The following is a 26,841-nucleotide window of genomic DNA, read 5'->3' as shown; positions in this document are numbered from 1 at the left end:
CACCTCTTCCCTCGAGGCCCACCCCTCTTTTTGCCTCTTCTCCAGGCCCCACCCCCATCGCTTGCTTCTCTCCCCGTGTCCTCCTGTCACTCTCTGGAGCATCCCAAGGAGCCTGCCTACAGGTAAAAGGAGGTCCCAGCTGAGCAGGGGCTGGCACAGCTTGATGATCCGGTGCCTCCTCCACCCTATGGTAACCGGGCTCTTGGTTTGGGTGCCATTTAGGGTTGCCAGGTCCGCATTTTGACCAGACTTTCCAGTCGAAAACTAGGCACCTGGCAACCCTAAATGTCACCTGGACACAGAAGCCAGGGGTGGCAACCCTAGTCCTGTGTATTACATTCATTTTTATTATTCGAGAATTCTGATTTGGGAAAACCAACATTTATTATACTGAAACACCCTGGCTTTTAATCACTTAATTTGTGCATATTTTATATATCATAATAGCTGGCTTATAAAAGAAATTATGAAACATTAATGTAATCAGTGGGTTTCGGATATCTTTTCATTCTCACAGGTTAAGGTATTGATTAAAATCTCTGTATTCTATTGCTGGCTCATTTCACAAGTCAAGCCTGCTATTTTGCTATTGACTATTGAAAATCTCTCCATATAAATAATGATAGTCTTACTTCAGAGGAAGCTTTGATCCCCAGAACTTAACTAAAATATTTACTTTTTAAAAAGTTCTTTTAAAAGTGTTTTAGTGTTCGTAATATAAATTCAAAGGCCTGTAAACACTATCTGTTTTGCATTTTCAATCGTTACTCAGATTAAGCAAACCTGTTTGAACCATTTTTGAAAGTGAGACAGAAAGATGAAACCAGTATATCTTGACATTTTGAGAAGTCTTTTTGTTCCTCTGTCTTTTGGTGCCTAATAACAATTTAATCCAGGGCCATACCAGAGTCACATAAAAGAATTTTTTTAAAGCTAGACAAAAAAGTTTAATGTGTTGAGAACAAAAAACTTCTTTCTTGATTTCCGCTGCAGGATCAAAGAGATGGAGTGTAATAGCCTTGGACTAAATTACCTGCAATTAGGCTGGGGGACTAAATAAATAAATAAAACAGTCAAAAGCAGCAGAGAAACAATAAAGAAAATAGTAACATGTTTACAGCATTTATTAACCTGGAAATATCAACATGAAAAAAATCAGTGAGTACATATAACAAAAGCACCATGGTTTTCTCAACCTGAAGACTTCCACTTCTTTTGCCACTCTGATTTCCTTCTATATCCATTTATTTTCTGTGCTTCCTGTAATGATTCTGTGGCTATCAGTGGAAATGGAAATCAGGATCTTCTGCTTAAAAAAATTCTTGCCCCATGTACTTGATCTAAAGGAAGAGTATATTTACACTTAAAACGCTCCAGCAATGCAGCTGTGTAGCATTTCTGTGTAGACACTACCTAAGCTGATGGGAGGGGTTCTCCCATCGGGGTAGGTAATCCACCTCCCTGAGAGGCGGTAGCTAGGTTGATGGAAGAATTCTTCCATTGACCTAGCGCTGTCTATGCTGGGGGTTAGCTATCTCTCCGAGGTATAGATTTTTCAGTGTAAATTCCTAGTGTAGATCAGGCCTAAGACTTCTGTTAGCTGTAGTAGTATTAGGGCTATTTTCCTTTTTCAGTTTGCACCTGGAGTGAAACTTAGGCTATGTCTATACTGTACTTGGGGAGCTTGGGTTGTGATTCCCAGATCATATAGACATACTTGCACGATCTCTCATAGAGCTCGCAGACTAAAAATAGTATGTAGCCACAGTAGTGCAAGCAGCAGCACAAGCTAGCTGCCCCAAGTACATACCTATGTGGTCAAGGTGGGTTTGTGCTCAGGACGACCAGCCTGTGCCAATTCTTGCTGCTGCCTGTGCTATTGCAACTCCACTACTATTTTTAAAGCAGTAGCTCAGTGAGAGCTAGCGTGAGTATATCTACATGAGCTGGGAATTGCACTCCTAGCTCCGTAGTCATAGCCATAGATACACTTAGCAGGCCTGGCATTCCAGCCAGTAGGAGATAGTGGTGCATGCACACTGTCTACCATGAGGATTGTAGTGTTCTGCTCAAAGGCTAATTGTGGCTTGTAAAGTGTAAAATTCCCAAGATATGGCACTGTGTTGGTTATTTTTCCTATGAATTTTTCATATTAAAAGGATAATGTCAATTTGAATGTTAAAAGTGGTGTCAGTAATTGCACCTGACCAAGTCTGCCTGCCAATTTTTTGTAGTTCTACAATTTTATTTTCCCATTTAAAGAAAAAAAAATCTTCTTCTCCCTGGTTGGTGTATGGAGGACCCATGCAAACAGGAGGGGAAACTGGCTAACTGCCTAACTCTACAGGGAGAATGGTAAAGCTGACTATACATAAAGTACTGTCAAATGTACAAAGTAAATAAAGTGGTAAAAATAGAGATTTTTTTTCTCTCTCTGATCTCTTTTAATACTTGTTACTTGTGACAACCACAGGTAACTAATTATCAGACAGTAATATGATTTTCCGATGATGATATGCCTTTAAAAGGAACATTGCCATGTGGAAATGTATAAGTGACAACAGCTGAAGAGCCAAGGAGACGGAAGTACAGGCCTGAGATTCTGTACTATACCTGGAAGAGATGCAGCATGGAAAGGTGCAAACCATGCAGGAGAGCAAAGGGCTAAGATGACTTGAAGCCACCTTTGCTCCCAGCTTCAGGGACCAGCGTGTTCCCCAGCGTAAAGCTCTAATTTATGGTGCACTCCCAGGCTGTACACAGTCTGCTTTGCTGTCTGTAGCACCTGAGAATTCCTGTAGCTGTACAAACTACGTGGACTTTCCTCCCACCCCCAACAAATACTCTACCCTTCCACCTTACATCCGGGAAACCCCCTCCATGGGGGCTTGCATAGGACAGAATGCACCTGTCCAGTGCTCCCCGGCTGGCTAAAGGGCTTTTATGGCCCCTACTTTACACTGCCATAGCACTGATCAAGGGCTGCTGTGGAAAGGGGGGTCTCTCACCAGGTTTGTTTGTTTGTTTGGTCTTTGTCCATGCTGCAACACCATATGCTTGATAAAAATATTGATTCTGGTTTTAACATTCCTGGAACTTTTAGATTTGGTGCTGGTTTCGTTTGTTGCTTTTTTAATGATTGGAAGAATAATTATTTTAAAAGGCTTTTGCTTGATATTACTGGAATAGAACAAGTCAGGGTTCCCCTGGGTTTCAGGGTCTCTGCTGCAGTGCTGTGAGCCTCGACTCTGAGAGTCACAGCTTGAGCCAGGGTTCCCAGGGCTGCCATGTTTTTGGCTCCAGCGGCAGCGATGGACGTTGGAAACCCAAGAGCCCCAGCTGGTTCCAGTACAGCTGGGAAATCAGCCTTGATCAGAGCCAAGGATTCTAGGATGTCCAGGCCTCCCCTTCAGCTGCAAGAAGCCTGGAAGCCCTGTGGTTCCCAGCCACAAGGCAGACTGCATAGTGGGGCTGCTCCAGGCCTCTAGGCAGTGTAAACCCAGGTTCTGCAGCAGCTTGTTAGGTGTGCTGGCAGGGAACCAGCAGGTTTCCACTGGAACTGTGGCAGGCAGTGTTCTGGCCAAATCCTTTGTGCAATTTGACAAAAATTGGTTGAACCCAAAGTGTTTTTGTGAAACATTCTGGGTTTGATGAATCAGCATGTTCTAATGAAACACTAATCAGTTCTAGTCTCAAGGACCAGTTCATTCCCTGCCCTAGAAAAATTTTATGTAGAAGTCTGATTTGACAGGGAAGAGCCTTGGAATATCTTGGTCTGTCTTTCATAGTGATAGACACTCTGCTGTCTACCTCTAGGGCTTGTTTTACCTGGGACAGTCTCTTGGGCTAGTGAATGGCTAGGGCTGGAAAGCCAAAATTTGCTGGCTTCTCCAGGTCCTGGAGGTTTTTTCAGTTAGGATCTCCGGGTCTCTGTCTGAGAAAACTGAGAAGGCAGACTTCAGCAATAGAGCACCCCTAATTAGTCTTTCCCCCATAAGGATCCTGGTTTTTCAGAACCATGAAGCAGATGGAGATGAAGACTAGATCAATTTTACCTCTTGGGAATCTAGACTTGGGTGCTTCATGCTCAGTGCTACTTCCTGGATGTTCTGGCATCAGTATCCTTATTTTGGCCCTCAATGAAAGTGGCCTTTCTGGTGGCCCTTAGGGTCCACACGGAGAGTCAGTGAAGCTAGATTTCTTGTTTCCCACAATGACAGAGTAATACTTTGCCCTGCTCAGAGCTTTCCCTCCAAGATTAATTCAGATTTTTATAGGAATCAGAATATTATTTTCCCTTCCTTTTGTGATAGGTGGTGTTAGGGTCCTAAAGCTTACCTTACCAATGGGATGAGGAATTCAGGCTCCCTTTGTATCCTTCTTCTGATCCCAAGAAAGGGATTTTTTGCTTCCCAATTGGTCACTGCTGAATGGATTTGAGTACGTTTTAAGAGAGAGCCTTCCATGCCCCCACAGGTATTAAGAGTTTCAGTCAAACATTGTTTTGGGGTCCCTTTAGCAGGGGGGCCTTTTTACTCTGAAAAGGTTTCCACAGAATTCCATATTCCAAAGCCTTCCACCAGTAATAGGTTTAACCCTTTCTTTGCCACATTCTGTAATCACATAACCTTTAGCTCAGTGAGAATGATTACCAATTATCATTTATAAACAGTTCCTCTCATTATGCTCCTATTTATGGCATCTTTTATAGCTTGCTAATTACAAGCATACAAAACAGAAATGTTTGGAGTTAAATAATGTAAACAGGGATGTAATTGATTTTCATGTTGAATAATTTTATTGATTTATTGTTAATTAAAATCTTTTTGAAAAGATCTCTTGGCAAATTAATCCATTTAATTAATTGGATATTGTAGTAGCTCGTGGTATATATATATTAACTTACTGAAAGATTAATAGTTCCATAATATTCTTCTTTCTAACTGTTGCTGCTTTACATGTGGGTGTATTGGGATTATTGTATATTCTTCCTGGACAAATACACTCAATATATTACACGTATATGGTGGTCTCAGTCCAGTTCCTAGTGCACAAGTGTCCACATCTCTCTCTCTCTCTCTCTCTCTCTCTCTCTCTCTCTCTGGTCTCAGTCCAGTTCCTAGTGCACAAGTGTCCACATCTCTCTCTCTCTCTCTCTCTCTCTCTCTCTCTCTCTCTCACACACACACACACACACACACACACACACACACACACACACACACACACACACACACACACACACGAAATTCCTTCCAAATGACACTAATTGGCATTGTAACAGAGAATTGAATGGGAAGGGAGGCTGAACTCTATCAGTCGCATAGAAGGTCTTTCTGGTTACTGTTGAGGGCCTTTGTGGGCTATGTGAGAAGCTTGTACTTTCACTAACAGTGCTTTACCTATTACAAAGACAAAAGACTCCAGTTTCCATTATGGAAACTTTCCAATAAAAGACTGTTATGTCAAACAACTAATCAATTTAATACACTTACTGCATGTACTAATATAATGCAGTACAGTAGTAAATGTACTGTGCAGAAGGCATTTTGAAAGGACTCCAATTAACTCTTTTGGAATGACATAATTTTTAGTGGCGAAGGAGACATAAGGACTCAATTCTGCAATCTGTTGAGTGCTTCCTGATAAGTGCTGAGTGCCTTCCACTGTTGTTGACATCAGTGGGAGCTCAGGGCCCTCACTCAGCACTTTGCAGGATCAGGCACCTTATATTGCAGTAGCAATTTTAATTACTACTATCTTATTATATTTTTCAGCTATGTGGCAAGAGAGTGTAATCACATCAGCATCCATTGTTTCATTAGTGAAGAAAAAACATTAATATATTATGACACAGTATTGATTTGATAGTCACTCTTTTCCAATAACAATAAAACCTTTATATTTTATTAATAGAACAATGCAGTTCTTGTCCATTATGCTCCCTTTGATTGTTCCTGGCTGCAGTGTTTTTTATGAATAAAATGTTGAAGTCTGTGAAATTGCTTAGCCCATCTGCCTGCGCCATTCACTTGAAGTTCCCAAGCTACTCTTACAGGAAATGTTACCAGTGTAGCTGTGGTAATTGATTGTTCCATTGTTGCTAGTGATGGGTAAAAGGGGGATTTGAGGGAATTTTTTTCTTTTAATTTAAAATTTTAAAGCACCCACCATAATGTGTGAACATACTTACCTGACCATTTCTCTCTTGCTATTAGTGTCCTCACATTCTTAGTTCTACTGAGATGGAAAGATGGAACTGTTAACGTAACCTCGGTGTTGTTTTGTTCTCACCCACTCTGCTTGTGGAGCCATACTACAGTATGAAAAAAAGAAACATTCTGGATGTCTTTATAAATAGAAAGCACAATAGGTACAACTTAAGTAAGACACAGGGCCTACCTGGATGGTGAGATCCTCCCCTCTATTCTGTTCCCTTTGCACTAGGTAAAAGGGCTGGGCTGGGGTGGTGTGAAGGGACTCTAAACGCCCTCTATCTGGAGAGAGGATTGCCCCAGAACAGACACTATGCAAGACAGGCATAAGGCTGTCGTCCACAGGCCCCTTCACAAGCCCTGGTGTATGGGGCATGTCGGGGCAAGAAGAGAGATGTTGATGGTTGGGCCACAGCGTGTAGTGCTACAGAGATTTTGGGCAGTGCTGAAGCCCATAGGGCAGCCCAGAGGCTGCTGTAACTTAAGCCCACGGGCTGTCTAAATTGTGCCAGAGGTCACTCCAGCCTCCAGAGTGGCCCAGAAGTGAGAGTGCAGAAAGGTGGCATAAAATCAACATAGCTCCTACTCACCTTAGGCTGCAAGTTATGCACTGTTCATCTGCACTGTAAACAGAGGGGTGACTGCAGCACTAAAAACATACTGGAGTTGCTTTGATCTAGCTAGCTTAAATAACAGCAACAGTGAAGCTGCAGCAGCATGGACTAGCCATTGGAGTACAAACCCAGGGTTTCAGGCAAGCCTGAATACTCATTGCAGCTGCCCATGCTGCTAAGGTTTCACTGCTATTGTCATTCAAGAGAGCTAATCCAAGCTAGCTTTGGTCATGTCTACACATGCAGCAGTTACCCCTATCTTTACATTGTAGACATATCCTTACAGGCATAGCACAGAATCTCACCCAGAGTCCTTGAATAGCCAAATCTCCCATTTACAATGGAAGTTTTTTAGATCAGGCCCATAACTTGTCTGCAGGGGCGGCTCTAGGCACCAGCAACGCAAGCAGGTGCTTGGGGCAGCCCATTTGCAGGGGCGGCAGCCCACAGGGATCCAGCCTGGGAGCTGTAGTTCCTTGGTTAGCTCCCTGCCTATAAAGGCAACCCTGGAGCAGAGAAAGAACTACATTTCCCAGCATTGCCTTGGCTGCTATCAACAGGAAAGGGAGGGGCGGGAGTATGGTAGCTGAAACCCCATGCTGCAGCTTGCTGTGAATGGAGAGTTCACTGCTAGAGCGGGGTGGCACTGTGAATGGGGAATAAGTGTGCCCAAGGAGTAGAAGGCTTTGGCCCAGATATCTCCTTCAGAGGACATCCCCAGACTGGATTAGGGATACTGGTGTGACCTCACCTTGCAGCCCCCAAAGAAGGAATTGAGTGGACTAAATGAACAGTCCCCCTCTCTAGCTGAAGCCTAGTAAGGGAGGTATGTGGATCCCACTAGAATTTAAAATGAAAAGTAAGGGAGGGGAGGCTCTGGACCTGGACAGCTTTAGATACAGTACCAGGCACGTAGGAGGATTTCAACGTCTGAGCCATGGAAGCAGAAATTGACTTTTCCTTTCCAGATGTAGCTAATATTCATAAAGGGAATCTAGCTCCTGCCGTCCAGATTTGAACACCTCAAAATTCAGGGGGTGCTCAAGCTCAATTTGGGCAGCTGTTACTTCATTTCTCCTAAATCAAATGTACTGATCCACTGTAATTTGCTGTAGAAAAAGTAGGATAAAATTGAACAAGAAATGCTTCCCAGTGGTTTTTAGGACTGGAATTGCTATTTTCAATAGCCATTGCCTTTTTTTTTTTTTTTTAGTTTTATTTGTTTAAAAGGAAGACAGTGATATTGCATTAGCAAATTCCCCATAGAAACAAAGAGTGGAACAAAAGAATAACAAAGCACTTCAACTTTTCCTCATTTATGGAGGACAGTCTTATAATATGCATCCAGATATCCTCCAATCACACAAGCTGAAAATTGTTCCACTTTACTGCAGTTCTGTAACCATATGGGAACCAATCCTGTCTGTGTTCTGTGCACATCCAAAATTTCTGCTGAATGACCCGCCCTGGGAGCAAGTTACCAGTGACCCAGGGCTGAGGCGGAAGGAGGGTGCAGGTGGGGGGCGGGGAGAGCCCAGGGCTGGGGCAGCAGGGGGTGCAGGTGGAGGGGGCAGAGCCCAGGGCTGGGGGTGTGTGGGTGGGGGGAAAGAGGGGAGGCCGAGAGCTGGGGCAGCACGGGGTGTGTGTGTGGGGAGATCCCAGGGCTGGGGTGGCAGGGGGTGTGGGTGTGGGGGGGAGATCCCAGGGCTTGGATGGCAGGAGGTGCATGTCAGGTGAGAAAAGTCCAGGGCTGGGACGGCAAGGGGGTGCGGGTAGGGGGAGGCCCAGAGGTGGGGTGGGGACAGCCAAAAATTTTTTTACTTGGGGCGGCAAAAAACCTAGAGTCGACCCTGATTGTCTGCACAGTTGGATAGAATAGTGGATTTCCAAAGTCATTTTCTGTGTGGCATGTGCTATTTTTTAAGCTGTAGTTTGCAGAAAATATTTTTCCCATTACTAAATACAACCTCTTGACCCTCTCCATTATTTGTCTATGATAGTGGTTCCCAAACTGTGGTCCATGGGTCAAAAGACAGACAGCTAAACTATTTTTCTTACTTTCTTAATGTTTCTTTTGCATGAAAGCAGTTGCTGTAGTTGTCGCAGTCATGTTATCTGAGCAACAGTGAAAGGGGAGATGTGTCCATGCAATCATTAATGGAAAGAGAGGTGGTCCGTCAGACAGTCTCATTACTACCAAGTACAGAAGAATCCCTATTTTGCAAACTAACGGAAGATTGTGGAGTTCATAAAATTGAATACCTCAAAATTATAATAGGTACAATGCATAAGATGAAGTGTGGTGAACTGCACTGCTTTCCTCTTGTCCTTCATACCAGTGCAAAGCTATTTCCAATGCACTAAAGACATCCGAATGTAAAGGAATGTTTACTTTTACTTCGTCAATTTTAGTTTTGTTATGTGATTTTTTTTTCTGGCAAGAAAAATGGTTAATATAACTGGTCTCTCGAACACTGGTTTGTAAAGCTGAGGTTCTACTATACTCCATTCTGTAGAGAAGTTAGGAATCACCATTTTCTATGGCTTTTCAATTTCCTCCATTACCTTTCTCCTCTGATGACTCCCCATCACCACCTGTCACCAAATCTCACTTTTTTTACCCAACTGGAAAGTCCCAAATGACACTCTGAGTTGCTTTGAATATATATCACCTACAATGAACAAAACAGGCTCTGTCCAATTAATTTGTTCTAAGCAGCTTGCAGTCTGTGCATATCTATTTGATCATTTTATGTTCCTATTTTCCTGTAGATTTTTTTTTATTTCATCTTTTTTCTAGCCAGAGAATCTCTCAGTTCCTGGTACAGTTCCTGGGTCATGTTAGCACTCAAACTGATATGTGATCCAGGACTGAGGTAACCAGACCCTTTCCACAGAGCAAAGATATGGTTTTTTTAATACACACTTCTGTGCCTTCTGAAAAGAAAATCCTTGTAAACCTTTCTCCTCATCTTTTTTGAGGAAAGAGCATTGTTGCCAGATTCAATTATATGAAAAATAATCCCCATAATAAATATGAAGAATCCATTTCAGAAAGATAATATATTAATTAAAAGGATTGAGTTTATTAACAGTCGCTGTGAATTATATGTTTTAATAACTTTTTTCTTTTAATTAGTGCAACACTTTCATCACAGAGCTTGAATAAAACATTGTTTTTCTACTCCCAAATCCGAGCTTTTAAATTTAGATGACTTACTAGGAAAACAATCAGAGGTCCCTTGTAAAATTAGAGTCTTAGGTCCAAAACAGAGTAATAAAAAGCCTAAGAATGAATAGCTATTTTTTACAGATTATAACTAATTGTATTTTAAATTACATGCAAAGAACTAATGTTGCAAAGGAAAGCACTGAAAAGTTAGAAAATGCCAACTAAAGCTTCCTGTGCAACTTCGTCTTTTTTTATTTGTGAAAGTTGAAATTCTGGAGACCAAGATGTCACCAGAAAATAGTGACAGACTGCTAACCATGTCTGACCTATTCCAATTCAAGCCCTGCTTGTCTGCATCCTAAGGTAGGGGCCTGAGGCGTTGATGAATAGTACGGATGGTGAAATACCAGAGTTATCAACACTAAAGTGCAATAGAAGAGACTACAACTCATCATCTCCTCCTGACTCCCAGCACATCTTTTCACAGTGGCTAAAGTAGATTCAAGTGGGGACCTGTCACTGCAACCTCAAGGAGGAAAGGGAGCTGTGGGAGAATACTCTCCTAATGTAAAGTGACCAGATGTCCCGATTTTATAGGGACAGTCCTGATTTTTGGGTCTTTTTCTTATATAGCCTTCTATTACTCCCCACCCCCTGTCCCGATTTTTCACATTTGCTGTCTGGTCACCCTATTCTTATGACACAGAGAGGAAAGGAAGAGTTATCGCTTTGCTTTTAGCAATGGAAAGGGATTGGCTCATATAAGATATGGTCAGAAAATTTCCCATGGAATATTTTCCTTGAGAACATTTTATTTAGTTGAAATTGAAACTTTCCATGGGAACTTTCTACGTTGGTTTTGGTTTAAATTTTGTGTCGATTCTTTAAAAAAATAGCATTTCAGTCAGTGAATGTTTCGACTTTATCAGAGTGAAACATTTCCGTGTTTTGTATTAAATTCTGTTTTCTATTTAAAATTATGCTATAACATTTTTAAAAAGTTGAAATCGGAACAAAACATTTCAATTTTAACAAAACAAAATTTTTCAAAAATTTTGTTTTGCAGGACATTTTTTCGGTTTTGTTCTCTTTGGAAAGAAAACAAATTTCAAAATGTTGGAATTTCCCATGAATTAGAAATCGTGAATTTTAACCAGCTCTAGTTGTGGCCCTTACCACAAATCTTGCCTTCCCAAGATCAAAGAGGTGGATGCAATTGCTGCTTCTCCTATTACATTATCTCCTCAGCCTGAGCTCTAACTCTATGCCAGGGAGCATGCTTAGTGCAGTTGTCACGTTAGGGAGTTTTGGGGGCTACAACATGCTCAGTATAAATGGAATGTTCTGAGATCTAAGCAGCAAACCTCTAACGAACCCTATTAAGCATGGGCAAATAGAATTTTTCAACCTTATGACTCTGCCAAATCTGGGCACATTTTCATGGGAATGGTAAAAGTCATCTCTCTGACCCCCTGACCATCCACCTGCCAAATTTCATCTTGCTGATCTTCGTAGGCATTAAAGCTCTTCAAAGAAATGATTACAGGGGAGAAAATTTAACACTGGCAAAACTCCATATTTTTTCCTAGCTTTATCTGCAAAAATAGTTTAATTGTTTTTGCTGAAATTTTCCTGACCCTTGATAAACAAAAAAACAACAACACGGAGACAAAGCAAACATGCAGTATTGCAACTCAAACAATACAAATTCTGCCAATTATAAAGAAGTGAAAACAGGGCTTATCATGGAAAGTATTAGGCATCCTTAACTATGACCATCTCTAGTAGCTCCTACCTTAAATCAGAATTCAGCAATAGCTTTTTTATGTGAGGTAAGGAATGTTGAGTGTAGGCATGAATGCAACACCTCAGGAAGAATGACAGCAAGAAGAGGGAAGCACTTGTTTTGAAACATATTGGTGAGTCTGAAGTTTCATTCAATAATGGGAATTGATGCCTTTTATTTCATTAACAACCTGGTCCACAATCCTTCTGTACACTTCCTTTAGTAATACAGGCCCTATGTTGATTTCAATGGGAGTTAAACGCTTAACTGTCTTTGAGGATCTAGTCCATAAGCAGTTTTTTTAAAGCGCCAATGGTTCCTATGCTACAGTAAAAAGAACAGGAGTACTTGTGACACCTTAGAGACTAACAGATTTGTTTGAGCATAAGCTTTCGTGGGCTACAGCCGAAAGCTTATGCTCAAATAAATGTGTTAGTCTCTAAGGTGCCACAAGTACTCCTGTTCTTTTTGCGGATACAGACTAACACGGCTGCTACTCTGAAACCTGTCATTATGCTACAATACTTTACATCACGATGTCTTTAAAGATTTGGAAGTTTTCTGCATTGAAATAAAGATTCACTGTCTTGTAGACTTGGAAACCAGTTTTTGATATATAGGGTTCAAATTATTATTATTATTTATTATTATTTTGGAGAAGAAATAATCAGTGCAAGTTGTGAGCACTCATCAGTTACTGAACAGAACTGTAACTTGCTCTGCATGTATGAATTCCAGCAATATAATCTTACGTTGCTTGATACTGTAACCTCCACCTATTGTTTTAGCCTATTACAGTGTTTGTGTGGGGTGGAACTGTGAGGTGTCAGAACAGCATATTGAATCCTTTCAGTCAGGAATGCACTTTAGAAAGGACCCCAAATGTACCACCGGTTGACACCAACCTGGTTGCTGATGTCCAACTTTTTAATGCCACCACCCAAAAAATTAGAGTGTTTTGGGGCACTCTGGTCCCCCCAGCATGGCAAGAAGTAAACTGAGTATATCTCAGCATTTAAAATATTTTAATAACTGTTAACTTACACTGAAGTTAAAATGCAATAAGTGCAAAATGCAAAGAGTTAATGGAAGTACTTAGTGCAACACAAATAATGATATAACAAACTTTTGCCATAACAATCTCTTACACTAAGACAACATCTACACTACACTTGGAGTTAGGGGTGTGATTCCCAGCTCATGTAGACACCCTTGCACTAGCTTGCATCTTACTAGTGCTCCACTTACTCCTTCTGCCCAGGCAGCCACTCGGTGCTGCCCATGCTGCAGTGGCTACATTGCTATTTTTTGGCATGCTGGCTTGATGAGAGCTAGCGTGAGCATGTCTGTGCGAGATGGGAATCACACCCCAAGCTCCAAGTGTAGACGTAGCCTAAATTTAAACTAGATTGCCATGGTAGATTGTTCTCCCTTTTTTCAGTGTAAAGATTTGAGAGGAGGGGAAAACTCTCATAAACAGAGAATTCTTTTAATAGAAGTTCCTTTATAGATCACTCTGTGAAAGCTGTTGGTAAGAAAAAAAATGAGGAATGTATAAAATAAAATATGTACAGATGTAGCTTTCTTGCAATTACATCCCATGTCCCAAGAATGCAGAGTAGTCTTTATTCAGCCTGGTTTCTTACAGCACTCTGTGCTTTGCATAGTAATTAGGTGTTATCAATGATGTGATGCCCCTGGCTATTTCTTCAGTAATAACTTGCTGTTATCCTCGGCTGCAGATCCTCACATCTTCCTGCCAGATTCTGTGTGTGTGTGTGTGTGTGTGTGTGTGTGCACGTACAGATGTTTGGTGTTTTGGGGGGCTGCCCTGACTGAGAAATGAAGGTAATGGGAAAAGCATCAAAGAACTAAAAGAATCATGCCCACTGCCTTTGATAAGTGAACTAGAGTTGCCAGCATTTCACTGAGAGTTCATTGGAGGTTCAGGGAGGCGAGCCTGTTGTGATAGATTTCAAAAAGCAATGACAGGCAAATGAGTTCATCAAAGCTAGTATAAATAATAAGTTAGTAACAGCTCAGCAATTCAGTATGGAATAACACCCACAAACCTCACACAACCCCCCAGAACAGAGTAATTAAAATGTACATTGCACAAATCTTTTGCTGTATGTACATTATCAAGAGGGAGAAATTATTACATTGTTCAAATGATGGGCACTTTTTATATAAATGTTTTCAGGCATAGGGTCATGTAGTAAACATTGAAATAATAGTAGAAGCAGATTGCAATTTAAAATGGGCAGATCTAGCCATGTAAATAGATGAAAGTGTATAGTATTTACTGCATGTAAATAATAGATTGTTTTAAAAAAACTTTTAATAAGGCAAAGTTACAATAAAACATTAACATACTACATTGTATATTACTTATTCAGGATCAGATTCAGATTCAAAGAACCCATCTTAAGATTCTGGCCTGCTTGCTGGGGAGCCCTCCTCTTCTGCATACACTAAAAGGGACCAAATTTCTAAGTACCTCTTTTTGGCACTTCTCTTGTGTACGTTCTTGGTGTGAAAGTTTGTCCATTACAAGACAGTTCATATTTTACCATACCACAATTCCAGAGTCAGAGGGGTTACATTTTTGAAACAGTACGCAATACAAAATCTAAATACTAACAATAAAAATTAATTGATTTGTCTTTCTGTTTAAAATGTAGATCCTCTACTGGAGCATTAAGTAAGCAGGTCAGGGGATCTTTAGAAAGCTGGTATTTTGCTATAAGATTAATCTCTTTAATAATTTCCTCCCCAAACCATATAAATCCTAGATACAACCACCATATTTGCAAGTATGTTTCTCTTTCCCTGCAAGCCCTCCAACAGATTGCCTCTTGATGCAAATTGTAGGTGGAATTTACCACTATGTAAAATTTTTATTAAAATATCGTTGCAAAGTTAAATTTAGCATGCTGAGCTCAGAGACTTGTGGATGTCAGTGCCATTTTGCAAAGCAGAAGAAAATGTAATGCAGTGTGAACTTCTAGATACACTTATATCAACGGTGTTGAATGGTACTAATAGGGCAAGACCATGGGACAACAATATTCAGAAGATGGAGAGAAAAGGGGGCACACAAGATTTTTTTCAAATAATGTTTGCTTCTGTTTGCCTGGACTTAGTGTTTCTGTTTCATTATCACCTGTTGGAAGCAGGGCCGCCTCTAGCCATTTCGCCGCCCCAAGCACAGCGGCACGCCGCAGGGGACACTCTGCCGCTCGCCGGTCCCGCGGCTCCGGTGGACCTCCCGGCAACCGGCAGAGTGCCCCCTGCGGCATGCTGCCCCAAGCACGCGCTTGGCGCGCTGGGGCCTGGAGCCGGCCCTGGTTGGAAGGCTACCAGATCACTTGAATCGAGATAGAACTGTGGGGAGAAAAGGGGTTTTATTTTCTGCCTTAAAGTGTAATGGGCCAAGGGACAACATTTTTGGCTTAGTTCCATGGCAGTAGAAAGGACAAATCTGTTACCGGTGAATATTTTCAAATGTATTTGATTACACTTGGAGGAGAGAGATTTAATTTAAAAAACAAAACAGATAATTTCTGAATCGCATTATAAGCAAATCTCATCTATTCACCTTTAGTGTTTTGATCTTAACCAATAATACAGCATCTGGGGTCATCATATTATGCAAGAAGATGACATCTTATGTCTTCCTGTGTCAAGTGAGAGCAGATACAAATTGTAGTATTTTGATGGGGCAGCAGATTCGCTGCTCTGCAAACAAGGCATGTGCTATGTCAATAGGGCTTTGTGTGCTCAACTGTTAATGATAGTGGTTTGATGACTAAGCATAGAACAGGGTTTTGGGGGAAGGTGGGAATCCATGAAGAGGAGAAAAATAAATCAGCTAATGAAGGGAAAGGAGAAAGTCCACCGAATTTTGTGATTTTTCTTCGTGTTTTTTCTTGTTAGTGTTAACTTTATTAGCAGTGTCTATTGTATTGTTATTCCAGTAACAGCAAAAGAAGCATATTACATTCTTTGATTCATCTGTTGCAATGGTGAGTTCAGAATAGGGCTATTTGCAATTGACTGTAGTTCCTTTTAACCAGTGATTTGTCAAATATGAATAATTCTTGAAAGGCGCTTTATGTTGCATCCCGTTCTTCTGTTGAAGTCAATGGCATAACTCCTATTGACTTTTAAGATGACAAACTGTATTACAGCAAAAGAGTTAAAGACAATTCATTTATTTAATAACCAAGGGCCATATTCAGGAAAATTTTCAGGACTGCTGACAATAAAAGACTCATGAGTTCCCATAACCTGGCATGAAATAACAGCCACAAAAAATTATGAAACATAAATTATTCTCTGCTTGCATATGTCTGCCTTAATTCTGACTTTGCTACCCCCTTAGACTTCCAGAGCATATTAATTCAAACGCTCCCTCCACTCTGCCAGGAAGCACACGATCATAGTTATTGTATTAAGATCTGCACATAGCATGGTCTTCCAGGAGAACCATGGTATTAACATACAGGAGTAGGGCAAACAATATTTGGCTAACTATACCATGTAAGCATGAAAAGCATACATTTTAAAAAGTGGCTAGTAATTTTAGGTGCCTAAATTGAGACACTTTAGAGGGATCTGATTTTCAGAGGGCAGGTGCTCAGCACTTCAGAAGATCAGGCATGTATCTCAGATTGGACACCTGCACATTTAGGCATCCAGAATCACTAATCACCTTCAAAGATGTGGGCCAGAATTCCTAGCTCACTTCAAAAGGAATTTATTAATAACAATAAATACAAATTTATTTTTTCTCCCATTGTTAAGAGTCAGGGCCAGATTCTCCCATCTGCTAAGTTCACTGTGTTCTGCATAAGCAGAAATCATTTAATTTAGTGGATTCTGCAGTGTAAAGTGAATTTAAATGTTTAGAGACACCCTCCTCATCCCCCGGAAAGTTCCCCCTGTTTAGTAGGAATCTCTAAGTCATGTAAAGTTGGCAGAGGCAGCTATACCGCCTCCTGCACCTGCTTCCCCACTCGTCCATGCTGCCTGCTTTAGCAAAGCTGCACTGCACAGCATAAGGAAGGAAGAGGGTATGTTGGGGCAGAGATGGGAGACGGGGTTGGGTCAAGGGAGGGGATGGGGATAGCAAGAGTGAGATTCCACTTCACCTCATTCTCTGCAGGTTTCAATTAATCTTAGGCACATGCTTAAAGTTAAACGTACTTGAATGTTTTGCTGAATAGGGATGGGCTTAAGGACCTGTATATAGAGGTGGATTAGGAGTTTATGGGGCCTTGTGAGGCCCCTCCACACCCCTTCTGTCTGCAGTTCACCCCCACCCCCACCCCGCCTGCTGCTCCTGACAGGGAGTGGGGTCAGGTGCTGAAGCTTTCCCCGCTCCCCGGCAGGAGCATCGGGTAGACAAAGCGGGACAAGCCCCCATGCCCTGACTCTCTGCTGGCAGGTGGAGTGGGGCAATCCCTTGTGCCTCAATCCCACTCCTCAGCAGGAGTGCCGAGTGGGTGGAGTGGGTTGGGGCCTGCCTGTTTTTCAGGCACCCCAAATTGGCCAGGGCCCCTGGGCATGGGCCCCATTAGCCCAGTGGCTAATCCACCACTGTCTGTATAGGTAACTCCTCACAATTGTGAGTAAAGTGTTCTCTATGGTTAAGTCTATGCTGCAGGGTAAGCCCAGGGTACAAACTCAGGTTCAAGCCTAACCCCTTTTCCATCTACACACAAATTGTGCTTATCCAGGGCTCAGACCAAGGTCCCAGGACCCCACAAGGGTGGAGGATCCCAGCCTGAGTCAAGCCGGGACCCATGGTTCAAGCCCTATTGCTTTGCAGTGTAGACTCAGCCCCACTGAACTCATACTCTGAGAGTCTGTCAAAAGTATCCCACAATCCCATGGTCTGACTTTCTTTGTCCTCTGGACAGTCATGTTTGGTGGACAGTCAAGTTTTCTCACACTGTACCGTGAACAAAGGGCTAAAACAACCACTTTTTGGGAGGGCATTAGAAAGTCTGGAATATGGATCGTTGCACTTGGGTCTGCATAATGCAGTGTTGACACTGGAGTCCCAGGTTGGGATCCACGGTTCAACAGTTCCTAACCAGGGGTTACAAATGAGTGTAGATGCTCATGCCCTCGGTTACAAACCCAGGGTCTGCTAACTCAAGTTGAACTAACCCTGGGCTTACATTGCACTGTAGACATACCCTGAGTGGTCCTGTTAGACCTCTTATTTACCCACTGAACACAGCTCCAGTTTAAACACTTGATTCATGAAAGTTTCTGTAGTCAATAATGGGCCTAATCCTTATGGAAACAAAACTATCCTGGGCAGCCAATGGGAGTTTTACCTACAAGAAGGAGCCAGTCTGTTGTTGTTAATTTATTGTAAATAAATTCATAGTAAATATATTAGGTCTGTATATATACAGTAAATATTTTACCTGTATGTATAACTTATACTCAAAGTGAAATGAACCACACCTAAAGTAAATGCAGCCAGAATCTTATAGATGAAATAAACATATATTGTGGTCATTCATTTAAAGAATAAACATTTTAAAAAAATGTATTTTTGTACAGAAAAAGTATGAAATTTTTTTTAGTTTAACACACCACCAGTATTCTGATGCTAGAAACAATTGACATTGACTTGAAAATGTACCCAAATCTTGAGTATATCTCATGTAGCCACATATCCTCAAACCAGCCATTTGTTATTTCTTACTTTAAAAGTATTTTCCTCTTTGTTTACAGGAGAGTGGAACAGGAGATAACACCTGTATTGAAGAAATTTTGCGGGTAGGAACTGTTATTATTTCATTAAATTTACCCTAAAGAAGGAAAGAGAAAGTTTAGATAGAATTCCTACTTTAGTACCGGTTTACTTTTTTAGATGTCACCTTTCTAGAAAACATGTAAAACATGTAAAAACAACCTCTTGTGCACTGGATTTCACTGTTGCTGACTAACCATACATTCACCAGGAAGCAGACAATGGGACTGTAATGTATAAGTACGTTTCAGGTTTACCAATGATAAAATGTGTGTGTTACCATTGTGTGTGTGTGTGTTACCATGACTGTCAAAAAACTTAACTTGGCGGGGTAGAGGGTATCCACGAGGGTCTTTTTCTACTTGGATTTAATTAAAATCCATTGTATGGTTATGTTATTAATGTCATTATGTCTATTATAAAATCACAACATACAATATTGGCAAAGTTATTTCCATATTTTGTCATCACTATATTTCTTTATCACTTTTATCACAATAATTTCTAGTTGCATTCATGGAGTAAATTAATTCACTTCTGGACTCATCTAGGCTTGAATATACTTTGATATTGGATATTTTCTTAAGTAGGCAAACTTAAAAGCAGCGTGTGATTTTTCCATATATATTTAACTCCTATTTTATGGGTTCTCTTTTTAAAGTGGTCATCTAGTAATTTACATTTTCTTGAAAGCTGATATTGTACTGAATAAAGCACCAAGACAAATTAGAGCAGATGGCATGCCAAAATCTCAGTAAAAACACCTTTATTTTAGTGTGTTTCTACCTCTTGAACATTGTATACGCACTTCTTTTGGAACGGTTTAAGAATTACAGAATTTGGGTTAAAATTGTACAGTGCATAATTTATTAAATATATCTTTTAATTCTCAGCCTGGACAAATAATTTTTAGAAGATTGATTATGATGGATTTCTTAACTGTATTGGCAGAGCTTTTTCTTAGCTACCATTTATAGAGTAGGCTTTTCGGAGGTTGAAATGCATATTACGTAATGCTATAGCCTTGTTCTCTGTTGCTTTGTTACAAATTAGGTAGCAAATCATAAACACTTTTTTACATTTTCAGTGTGCACTGGGTGGTGGCTGTCAGTCTAATTCACCCACTTTCATAGGTTTTTTTATGCAGGAAAATTACAGTTGCAGTTTTTAATCTCACCCTTGTTTAATTTTTAAGGAGAAGAGTGTAGATAGCATGATTGGTTTAGAAATATAGAGGAAGACATGGTCCCTTCCATAAGGAGCTACACAGACTTATAAGACAATAGAGTTGAGACCCAAAGTACTCTGGATAATGAGGGATTAGAAGGTGCAGTCTCAAAATGGTAAAGACAGCTTCTCTCTCTCTCTTCCCCCCGCCCCCTTAATTTCACATTCCCCTGGAGAATTAGTGTTGAAAAGCTTCATAGTAAAATGCATTTTAAGGAGGAATTTGCTCACAAATGATTTCATTTTGGATTTAAGAGGGGAAAAATCCACCATAAGCAATTTTCCCCATGATCTTTTGTTTCCTTCCCCCAGGTCATGATGTTAGATGTAACTACATCTTCCTCCAAAGAAGGGGTGCTTGGGAAAGAAAACACTTAAGGGCAAATTCAGTGCCCTGCCAGAGTAACCAGCTCAGGAGCTGGACAGACGCAATCTGGAGTAATTTTCCTCTTTCCGGTCCACAGAGCTATTCCACAGAAGCCACTGCCACCCAAACACCCACACAGCACAAGAATCTTGGACTCACCCATACACTGTCACCTCCCTTTCTTACACATTGGCATGCTGGGAGCCACTGTGAAGCTGAGCAATGCGACATGACCTGCAGTGCCCACTGAAATCTTCACATACACACATACAAACACACCTATTGGCACAGCGGATCTGCACCAATGCTGCTGCCAGGGGACCTTCTGCAGCTTGGAATCTAAGGCAGGATTTTCCTCTTAGCATGTGAACACAAAAACTAAAGTTCTCTGCTGTTCTGATACGCACATTGTAACATTCCTAAGCTGCAGGATTCATCTGCCCAAAACCACATTCCATAACCATCCTCATTTGAATAGGATCATCTACTTATGGGAACCAAATGTAACTTTAATTTTTATTTAAAATGAAAAGACTATAAAATGGCCATTGCTGATGTTGTCAGAACAACTGTACTGAAGCAAACAATTAGGGCTTCATATACGCTAATAAGGAGTTTGTTTGCATACTGACTAATTAAGAGGTTATTAAGAGGTTCTCTTGCTTTCATTTCTTCATCATTCTTGTTTCTTCCTGAAGTTTTGACCCCGAACCAAAATCACCCCAGTGTAACCTAACAGACTTTAATAAAGTTACACTGGGCACCTTATCCTCAACCTTCTTGTGACGGTTCTCGGAGTATTCAGGACTGTGAGTCACCTTGTTACCCCTTTTGCCCCCAGCTAGAAGTTTTTCTTGTGGTAGCTGGATGTCAGCTCCGTGACACTGCCAGTCCTTCAGCCACTCAAGCACTTTCCTCTAGGCTTATGCCAACCCTTTCTTCACCTTGCAGGTTAATAATCGGTGCACCTCAATCCCCAACCCCCTCCTTGAATTGTTTCCCAGTGATATCTAGTCTCTGACACTGACTACTCACAGAAATTCCAGATCCTCTGCACCCAAAGGTGCAGTGTATATCAATTTACAATTTTTACCTCAAACCACCACTCCTGTAAACCACACGGCACTTGTGAGCACTGAAGATCAAACAAAAGTAGGTTTATTTAAGAAAGAATAAAGATTTAACTAGAAACGAGAGAGCGGTGGAAACAAGTGATTACAATGCAAAAAACAAACAAACATAAAATGTGAACCTGAGTGACACACTTATTAATAGTTACCTTTCCTATGCAATAAAGTAGATTTTCCCCCAAAGGGTCAATCTTTCGGAGAACTGTCTGGTTTTGGACAAACCAGGATCCAAGCATTCATTAATGTGCCTCCTGCCCCTCCGCTCCTCAAGAGGTTTCCTTAGTGAATGGAGTGTCCTTCCCCTCACTCTGTTACACTGAAAACAACCCTTTGTTTATATTCATAGATAGGGTGGATCCCTGTCTTGTTGTAAAGTTTCTTTTTTACCTTTAAGTGGTATTGATTGTTTGTCATTCCTGCTGAGGGTTTCCCATTCAAAATCACAATACTGCACAAGCTAAACACCAGCTAAACATCAGCCAGACAGGACAGTGTGACAACTCTCCCTTGCCCAAATAGGCCATTACTGAGACATTCTGGTGACTAATCTTTACTTTTTATTCCAAGTCCATAAAGCCCCACGTTCATTTGAATTCATACATTATTCCTTAATTATTACCTGTACATACATCTCACAGTGGTTATGAATGTTGACAAGTTATGAGCTTTCTGTAGATACCTTACACATTACTCTCTATGGGTAAGTATCGTGCAAGACCTGTTTGGTGTAATGAGTTTGTCAGGTCTGAGGTGAGAGTTGTTTGCAAAGATCAGGGAACCCTTTGCCAAGCAATCTCTGTGTCATGCTTCTTCATCCTATTTACTCAATTTTCAGCCCACCTACTCAGGTTTAAGGACCCTGAAACACAGTGTTTAGGCGATAAATAGAGAGTCCTTAATCCTGACCAGGCATGCTGAAAATTCAGTAAATAAACTGAAATTGATTTGAGTTGAGGAGATGAAACAGCCAAAATAAACAAAAGCTGCACAGCTCAAAAGGCAAACTTCTCAACTACTCTTCATGGATGTCTAGTTGGCAGCACAGGCTCAATATAGCTAAAACAGAGCCTCTCCCCAAACCCTTCCCTCACACCTTCTTTCTCAACCATTGTGGACAATATCATTATCCTGCTTGTCACTCCGGCCCATAATCTAGGCATCTTCTTCAGCTCAGACCTCTCTCTGTTTTCATACCCAGGCTGTATCTGAATCTTGCAGATTCTTTCTGCATAATCTCTCTGAGACACAGCCTTTCCTATCCATCCCCACAGCTAAAACGCTCATCATCTTGCATCTCGATTACTGCAATCTCCATTCTTCTGGCATTGACAAGTGCAGTCTTGTTCCACTCCTATCCATTCAGAATGCTGCTGCTGCTACAAAGCGCATTTTCATAGCTTCTCACTTTGCCCATGTCAGCCCTTTCTATGCATTCCTCCACTGGCTCCCCTTCTCCATTGTATCAAACATAAGCTAGTTGTCTTCACTTTCAGTAATGATACGTATATATATCAATATCTTTCTAAACATGGAGGGGGAGAGAGAAAGAGAGATGATACTCATTTTGTAATTTACCAGAATCCTAACTTTATCAGCTACTTTCCACCAAAGCCTTTCATTATACTGGACAGACAAATCAGATATAGCATTGATTTCTTGGATTTCAGAAAGTTTTTTTTTTAAGCAATGCTGTTTCAATACTTTGTTTGAGCCCACATAATACAACAAAGATTTGCCTTCTTTCAGAACATGGACAGCTCCTATGCAGATGAATAGGGATGGGAGAAAGCTCAAGGAGCAACAGTCCTTGTGCTCCCCTGAGTATAACAGCTGCTTCTGGCTAACCACCCAACAGGAGTGGTTGGGAAGTGGAGCCACAGTCCAGTCTCCCTTCTTCTTGTGCAGGACAGCAGTAGCGGGAAGGACGTGCTGCTGCTGCAGCCCATTAAGGAATGTAGCACCCCATCAAGAGGGGTCCCCTAGTATACCTGGAGTTGCAGAAATCATTCTTCCTTCTTGAGGCACAGTACCTCCCAGGGCCCCTATTAGAGGGCAGCATTCCTTAACCTGCCCTGTTGATGGGTCAGTGCTTTACAACATGAACTGAGCTTTTAGTTTGCACTGACAGTGCCCAAGACTAGTAAACCTTGTGCTGTCTTGAATTTTTGAATATACATAGGCAAGAAGGAATGTGGTGGTTAAAGTTTTAAATTATTTTATATGTTTTATCCAAACCTATGAGATCTGCATAGAGTTTGTAATTCCACAAATCAGACCGCACAACAACTTAGGAAGTCTGTACCTGAAGGCCACAAAAATGGTGCACAACTGCAGGGATTCATGTGGGTATTTAAATTGCCACAGGAACCCCTTTAGAGGTTCAAAGTAATGCAAAGACTTCTGCTGAGATTATAAGCCCTGCAAGGGACATCTAAGATCTGCAAGAATCCTAGTCCTGATCTTACTTCATCCACCAATTTACATCAACTACATCAAAATATAATGGCTGTACCAGAAGCATCATGTTTTCACCCACAAGGAGGCTATACAAACGTTTGAGTCTACAGCTAGGGAAACTTCAAGCCTTCTTAGAGTATTGTAGTTATGGAAAAAAAATGTTTGCCAGTTTGTACATTCTAAGTGAAGGGCAAAGTTTTAAAAAACACAAGCAAAAGCGTGGAAAACCATAGTTAAGGATGTGTGCAGAATCTTAACTCTGTCCCTCTGTGTCCTTACTACCTCAGTATTCCTCAGAACTCCCTACAGCCATCCTGCAAAGTTTCTCAGCATAAACCATGGTCTGTCTAAGCAAGAGTCATAGTATCCCTTTGGTTGATTCTGGTTGACTTTGATTAGTCTGTGTTGTACTGGACGTTTCGTAATGAGTGCTGGAATTTTGGGTAAAAATGTATTTTGCTGTAGCATCTACTTAAAACTGGAGTAATAGTAGTGAATAAGACCCTACATCTCCATTAATTTTACTGTTGTCACCCACATCTGATATATTGGAAGCTAGAGTTTCTTTTGGAGTTGAAGAATGTATGAGGTTGGTCTGGCTGTTAATGTAGACTTAACTGGTAACTTCCTGGATTTTTAGTGGTTTTGCTGAAAGGAAAAACATTTATGAAATCTTAACTCTAACTTGTTGTGACTCAGACTTTGTCTAAACCTAAAACTTAGGTTGACCTAGCTATATCGCTCAGAACTGTGAAAAATGTCATAGAATCATAGAACTGGAAGGGACCTTGAGAGGTCATCTAGTCCAGTCCCCTGCATCATGACAGGACTAAGTAGTATCTAGACCATCCCTGACAGGTATTTGTACAACGTGCTCTTAAAAATCCACAATGATGGAGATTCCACAACCTCCCTAGGCAATTTATTCCAGTGCTTATCCACCCTGACAGGAAGTTTTTCCTAATGTCCAACCTAAACCTCCCTTGCTGCAATTTAAGCCCATTGCTTCTTGACCTATTCTCAAAGATTAAGAAGAACAGTTTTTCTTCCTCCTTCTTGTAACAACCTTTTATGTACTTGAAAACTGTTATCATGTGCCATCTCAGTCTTCTCTTCTCCAAACTAAACAAACCCAATTTTTTCAATCTCCCCTCATAGGTCATGTTTTCTAGACCTTTAATCATTTTTGTTTCTCTTCTCTGGGCTTTCTCCAATTTGTCCACATCTTCCCTGAAATGTGGCGCTCAGAACTGGACACAATTCTTCAGTTGAAGCCTAATCAGTGCAGAGTACAGCAGAAGAATTACTTCTCATGTCTTGGTTGCAATACGCCTAATACATCCCAGAATGGCATTTGCTTTTTTTGCAACAGCATTACACTGTTGACTCATATTTAGCTTGTGATCCACTATGACCCCAGCTCCCTTTCCACAGTACTCCTTCCTAGGCAGTCATTTCCCATTTTGTATGTGTGCGACTGATTGTTCCTTCCTCAATGGAGCAGCAAAGAGTCCTGTGGCACCTTATAGACTAACAGACATTTTGGAGCATGAGTTTTCGTGGGTGAATACCCACTTCGTCGGATGAATGTAGTGGAAATTTCCAGGGGCAGGTATATATATGCAAGCAAGAAGCAGGCTAGAGATAACGAGGTTAGTTCAGTCAGGGAGGATGAGGCCCTCTTCTAGCAGCTGAGATGTGAAAACCAAGGGAGGAGAAACTGGTTCTGTAGTTGGCAAGCCATTCACAGTCTTTATTTAATCCTGAGCTGATGGTGTCAAATTTGCAGATGAACTGAAGCTCAGCAGTTTCTCTTTGAAGTCTGGTCCTGAAGTTTTTTTTTTGCTGCAGGATGGCCACCTTCAGATCTGCTATTGTGTGGCCAGGGAGGTTGAAGTGTTCTCCTACAGGTTTTTGTATATTGCCATTCCTAATATCTGATTTGTATCCATTTATCCTTTTCCGTAGAGACTGTCCATTTGGGCCGATGTACATAGCAGAGGGGCATTGCTGCCATATGATGGCGTATATTACATTGGTGAACGTGCAGGTGAATGAACCGGTGATGGTATGGCTGATCTGGTTAGTCCTGTGATGGTGTCGCTGGTGTAGATATGTGGGCAGAATTGGCATTGAGATTTGTTGCATGGATTGGTTTCTGAGTTAGAGTTACTATGGTGCAGTGTACAGTTACTGGTGAGAATATGTTTCAGGTTGGCAGGTTGTCTGTGGGCGAGGAGTGGCCTGCCACCCAAGGCCTGTGAAAGTGTGGGATCATTGTCCAGGATGGGTTGTAGATCCCTGATGATGCGTTGGAGGGGTTTTAGCTGGGGACTGTATGTGATGGCCAGTGGAGTCCTGTTGGAGTACTTTGCATTTGTCCTTATTGAATTTCTCCAGTTTGTCCAGATCATTTTGAATTTTAGTCCTGTGTTCCAAAGCACTTGGAACCCCTCCCAGCTTGGTATCATCTGCAGACTTTATAAGTGTCATGCCCTGTGTGACATAGTTAGGTCGACCTAATCGCCACTGTAGATGCAACTAGGTCAGCAGAAGGATTCTTTCATCTTACCGCTGACCAGGGGCATATAGGGGGATGGGAGGCAGTAGGGAGTGCTTGGCAGGGTACGAAGGAAGTAGGGAGACAGCAGAAGGTTGATAGGCAGGAGAAGGTGATGGGAATAAGGAAGTCTTTGGATAAGAGGGATAGGTGAAAACAATATCTGGATGGATTCCATGGGAAGAGAAACATGGTTTAGAGGAACACAGAGGGCGGGGCAGGGGGAGGAGTAAAGCTGTGTAGAAGGGATATGGGATACAGGTGTAAGTGTTTCTTCTGGGGAGGATCGAAAGCAGGGGTCAGTGAATTCCAAAGGCTTGGGGTCCTGACTGAGCACATCTTTCCAGCAGCCCTGTCTCTTTTATGCCAATGGGACTCCAAACCAGACATCTCCACAAATATGCAAATATATGTGTCCCTAGGACCTCCATTTATAAAACCCTGACACTTAATAGCTGGGACATTGAAAATAATTTAACACCATTTTCTTTGCACTATGAAACTAATCCAAGAAAGCAAGACAATATGATTCCTT

The 26,841-nt window shown here is 41.4% G+C and overlaps 1 protein-coding gene across 5 annotated transcripts in view; it reads left to right on the top strand.

Moving 5' to 3' along the window:
- The window catches only part of AFF3 (ALF transcription elongation factor 3), a 514,246-nt gene that overhangs the window by 212,019 nt on the left and 275,386 nt on the right, over window positions 1–26,841 (top strand). For all 5 annotated transcript variants that reach the window (XR_007769152.1, XM_050921667.1, XM_050921657.1 and 2 more), the window contains exon 4: window positions 18,547–18,591. Coding sequence is in view for 4 of the 5 variants with exons in the window: in XM_050921667.1 (XP_050777624.1) it covers window positions 18,547–18,591 (45 nt within the window). In the remaining variant the exon portion in view is untranslated. The remainder of the gene's footprint in view (window positions 1–18,546; window positions 18,592–26,841) is intronic.

Source organism: Gopherus flavomarginatus, chromosome 1 (assembly GCF_025201925.1).
Source record: "Gopherus flavomarginatus isolate rGopFla2 chromosome 1, rGopFla2.mat.asm, whole genome shotgun sequence".
Taxonomy (NCBI): Eukaryota; Metazoa; Chordata; order Testudines; family Testudinidae; genus Gopherus; species Gopherus flavomarginatus.
Note: the sequence above shows the minus strand (reverse complement) of the source record. Positions and strands in the feature narration are given on the sequence as shown.